This window comes from Centropristis striata, chromosome 22, assembly GCF_030273125.1.
Source record: "Centropristis striata isolate RG_2023a ecotype Rhode Island chromosome 22, C.striata_1.0, whole genome shotgun sequence".
Lineage (NCBI taxonomy): Eukaryota > Metazoa > Chordata > Actinopteri > Perciformes > Serranidae > Centropristis > Centropristis striata.
The window spans coordinates 31915337-31920545 of NC_081538.1; the positions used below are offsets into that span (position 1 = coordinate 31915337).

At 36.7% G+C, this 5209-nt stretch overlaps 1 protein-coding gene across 1 annotated transcript in view; it reads right to left on the reverse strand.

The window, feature by feature from the left end:
• Window positions 1-2245, reverse strand: part of cped1 (cadherin-like and PC-esterase domain containing 1) — a 33691-nt gene extending 31446 nt beyond the window's left edge. Inside the window, exon 1 of the mRNA XM_059325680.1 lies at window positions 2214-2245. Within this exon, the coding sequence (XP_059181663.1) occupies window positions 2214-2245 (32 nt within the window). The remainder of the gene's footprint in view (window positions 1-2213) is intronic.
• Window positions 2246-5209: the final 2964 nt, after the last annotated feature.

The following is a 5209-nucleotide window of genomic DNA, read 5'->3' on the forward strand; positions in this document are numbered from 1 at the left end:
AAGGGACGTAATAAATCAAATGTGTTAAATATAGATGAGTCAGCATTTAATTCATTAGTGGGACAAAAACAACTAAATAAGGGCTACATTAAACGTTTATTCATTTATTTAAATAGGAAAATCACTATAGAAAAGTTTAAAAATAAAGGTGCTTACAATGGTAAAAATGTGGGTCCCTCAATAAAAAGGTTGGGAACCAGTGCTCTATAACACTTCAGGGTTGGAATGTTCTAATTCTGAGTATTTTATTGAGTGCCCCATGAAGGTTTAAACCAGACGGGTGATATCTCGGAGCGTCGGGACGTTTCTCTGGTTTTCCCTCTGACGGTTTGTTGGACTCATCCTGTAATCTCCCTGTGACGGCCACAGATAGTCCCAGTCACAAAGGACTTGACGGAACTCAAGGCGTCTTTAAACTCTGAGCAGATTTAATAAAATGCTGATGTTTTCTTCTTCGGCTCGTCTGCTGAATATTTCAGGAGTTTATTTAATGTCCTGAAATCAAGAAACAGCTGAGATTTATCCATATTTATTTATCTGTCTTTTTTCAGCTCAGTGTTAAATCAATATTAGCACACACATAGAACATATATTCAAATAGTCCAATCAAGAATTAAAATAATATATTATTGAGCGTGTATACTGAGAGGAGATGCACTGTAAGAGAAAAAATTAAAAGAATAACTCACGGTTGTTTGCTGTTATTTTGTGTTTGGAAACTTTCACTGTCAGTCGTTGTATCAGGTTGTTGTTTTTGTTAGTTTTTTGACAATTTTCTTTTTCTTTTCATCAGACTGAAGCGAAATAAAGAGATTTATCTGTTAATTAATGAGAATAAACGGATCTAAAGGAGCTGAAATAACTCCAACATGAGGCTGAATCAATGGTTTTCTATTACATCGCTGGTTTCTGTTAAACGATGGTTTCTGTTAAAATGATGGTTTTCTGTTAAAACGATGGTTTTCTGTTAAATCGATGTTTTTTTGGGTAAATTGATGGTTTTCTGTTAAATCGATGGTTTTCTGTTAAAACGATGGTTTCTGTTAACATGATGGTTTTCTGTTAAATCGATGGTTTTCTATTAAATCGCTGGTTTTCTGTTAAAACGATGGTTTTCTGTTAAATCGCTGGTTTTCTGTTAAAATGATGGTTTTCTGATAAATCGATGGTTTTCTGATAAATCGATGGTTTTCTGGATGGAGTCTGGTGCAGCAGAGCTGCTGAGGAATAAATGAAAAAAATCCCTCAGAGGCAAATTTCTGATTATAAATAAACAGATCTGACTTAATGTTTGAAATGTTTTACTTTGAAAATCAGACTGCAGGTGTGTGTTTGTGCGTCATTGTGTGTTTTTCTGTGTTTGTGTGTGTTTGATAATAAACGGGATGTCCTCTCGTCTCTTGGGGAAAATACTGATTATCACCATCTGTCACACACACACACACACACACTACACACACAGCACACACACACAGTAAGGGACTCCTACCAGGGTTCTTTTTTACGATTCCTTCAAGTTTATTGTCAGAAAACAGAAAGTTTTCTCAATTTTAAAGTAATATGATGAGTATTTATTGTGTTTTACATAATTTAAATATTATGAAAGTACAGCAGAAATATTATATAACTATCTGCAGAAATATTCATTAAATATCTGCAGAAATATTTATGAAACTATAGCAGAAATATTCATTAACTGTCTGCAGAAATATTTATGAAACTATAGCAGACATATTCAATGAATATCTGCAGAAATATTTATGAAACTATAGCAGAAATATTATATAAATATCTGCAGAAAAAAATATGGAATTACAGCAGAACTATTCAGAAAAGTTTCCTTAATTTAACATTCATTAATATGATGAGTATTTATTGTTTTTTATAGAATCCAAAGAATTGTCTCATACAATAAAATTAAATCTATAACGTCTCGTTCTATTAACTAACAGATCTCAGCGCTGCTCCTTCTCATGTTTATTCCACTTATTCTCTTTTATTGAGCTTTTTTATGTTATTTGCACTATGACAGTAAATCTGGTGGACGGGTTGACTCGGACCTGGTTGACTCGGACCTGCAGGAGACTTGTATGAGACCACGAGTCTCCTGCAGGTCCGAGGCTCAAAAACAAACAGAGTCTGAGAGGAAACGAGTCACTTTAATGCAGATTTAGTTTCATTTTCAGGAGATCAGACTGCAGGAAGCTTCTCACCTGAAAGCTTCTGTTTCCTGCTGCTCATACATACTGTACCCTCCCCAGTTATCTCCCTCCACCTCCCCCACCACCTCCCCCATCACCTCCCCCTCCACCTCCCTCGTCTCCCCGGAGCCTCAGAATCACTCCGGCTTTATTCTCCACTTTCTATTTATAGTGGTGCTCCTCCCCTCTCTCTGCAGGAGAAAAGATTGTTTTCTAATGTGGGCCACAAAGGGGAGAGGAGAAGAAGAAGAAGGCCGGCAGCGAATAAAGAGCAGCACTGCGGAGCACTGGGAGGAGGAGGAGGAGGAGGAGGAGGAGGAAGAGGGGAGGAGGAGGGAGGAGAGGAGGGAGGAGGAGGAACGTGCAGTAAAAACACTTTGCAGTGATTTGTTATTGATGATATTTCTGGTTTTTAATCGTTTGGCTTTTGTTCTAAACTGTTTCTTCTGCTTTCAAACACTGACTCATCCCCCCAGTGCATCATGGGACAATTTTTAGCACAGAGAAAGATATTAAATTATATCTTGTAGAGAAACAAACACAAAAAGATTAACTAAAATTAAACTGTGGAGGATGGTGATGGTTTGATCTGCCAGGGGTTTTTATTTTTTACAACAAGTTTGTTCCTTTTTTTGAAATAATAAATTCAGTTTAACACTCAATAACTTTCAATCTGCAGCTGCTGGATGTGAATATTCATTATTATTATTATTATTATTATTAGTTTGAACATTTTAAATGTTTTAGATCATATTTGGTTTTAGTTCTCAAAAGCCTGAAAGAAAAAAATACCTGGAGACAATTTTATATTTTTGTTTAGATGTTTTTGATGTGAAGTTTGTTGCAAATAAACATTTATTGTTTATTTATTGTTGGTTCTTCAGACTGTGACGGAGATCGATCTGGTTCTGTCTTTATATTCTCATCACCTCTGAAAGCAAATATCACATGTTGTATATTAACGGAAAAACAAAAAAACTTTTATATATATTTTATATAAAAACTAAAAACATGTTATTTTTCAGCTGTGAGGAAGAAAACATTAACTTCACATTGTAAAAATGTTGCCGTGGACAGTACCGCCTGTTAAATATGGTTCTGGACCACAAACAGTTTGTGTTTATGTTTATAAATCCACAACATGGAACCCTGGAGCACCCCAGGGCAGCGTACTGGGCCCACACAGCTAAAAACATGAAGTTACCAAGGATTTTCTTCTTATCTGTAGCAATAGTATCTAAATTATGTTGTTGTGAGTATAATTTACCTACTGACCATAGCTGGTTCTATGCGTCCTTTAGGGGGCTCTACGATCTTTCAGGTGGTTCTCATTTCCTTTAGGGGGTTCTTGTGACAGTTTAGGTGGTTCTTATGGTCCATTAGGTGGTTCTACGGATTCTTGAGGTGGTTCTACGGATTCTTGAGGTGGTTCTACGGTCTTTTAGTTGGTTCTACGGTCTTTTAGTTGGTTCTACAGTCCTTTAGGTGGTTCTACGGATTCTTGAGGTGGTTCTACGGTCTTTTAGGTGGTTCTTGTGGTCCATTATGTGGTTCTACAGTCTTTTAGGTGGTTCTTGTGGTCCATTATGTGGTGCTACAGTCTTTTAGGTGGTTATTGTGGTCCATTAGTTGGTTCTACAGTCCTTTAGGTGGTTCTATGGGTCCATTAGGTGGTTCTACTGGTCCTTAAGGTGGTTCTACGGGTCCTTGAGGTGGTTCTATGGCCTTACAAACTGACAGCGACTGATGATTCCAGCAGTTAACACCATCGTGAAATCAACAAGACAACCAACAGAGAAGAGGAAGAGAACCTGGAGAACTGGAGCAACCACCGAGTTCTCAACAAGGAAAACTAAAGAAATGATCCTGTATTGGAGGGGATAGAACCATCATCCAGTCAGGATCCTCAGAGTAAAGGATGAGACAGGAACCACATCGACCCGTCAGCGTTCCATCAGAGCTAGAAGTCATCTCAACTGGAACAAAATGCTCAATCAGGCTTTTATTCTGAAGGTAGTCAATACGTGTGTGTGTGTGTGTGTGTGTAAAGCTCTTCCATAATTAATCCTGATGTCTATAAATTAAGTTGCCATGGTCACTAATAAAACATAAATGACAAATTTTAATAATTCAGACACCAGAAAGCCCAGGCGGCCCCGCCCCCGGTGCATTATGGGTCGTGACGCCGAAGAGACGTTGGATTCAATAAAGTTGACGTATCTTCTTCTGTGGTTTTATTTTTAATGTCATCATTTATTCATCATGAAGAGTTCAGAATCAGGATTATTGATTCAGATTTTAAAGAGCTGAAGCAGTTTAAGACTCAAAAACTCCTCACAGGTCGATTCTCGACACAAAAGACAAAAAAAAAAAAAGAGACATAAAATTATTAAAACAGTCATAAAAGACCAACAGAAGACATAACTTTATCCAAAAAGACATGAAATTACCAAAAAAAAGTTCAAATTGGCCAAGAAGACACAAAATGAACAACAAAGACACAAAAAGACCAAAGGAGACATACAATTATTAAAACAGTCATAAAAGACCAACAGAAGACATAACTTTATATAAAATGACCAAAAAGGAGACACAACATTTATAACAATCAATGAGACAGCGTAGAGTTCAACTGCTGTGAAAATAAAACACATAACAAAATATCAATATTTGCACATATTAAAAGTTCACACATTTTACTTCGTTGGATAGTTTAAGTTTTGTTTAAAACCCACACTCTACCCACAGTCAACCAGAAAACTCCAATATCACACATAATTTATAAACCAAACAAATATATGACAATATATGAATATAATATATGAAACCAAACAAAACACCTTCCACTATTGTTTCAGTGCCACATACCTCGCTTCGCCAAACTTCAACCAGACTGCATTCAGCTTCTCTGCTCTTTGTTTCTCTTTTCTTTGTTTCTACCTGACCTGCTCTTTATCACAGGTGTGTGGTGATTAACCCTACTTATCCACACTCCAGGGTAAGTGGTG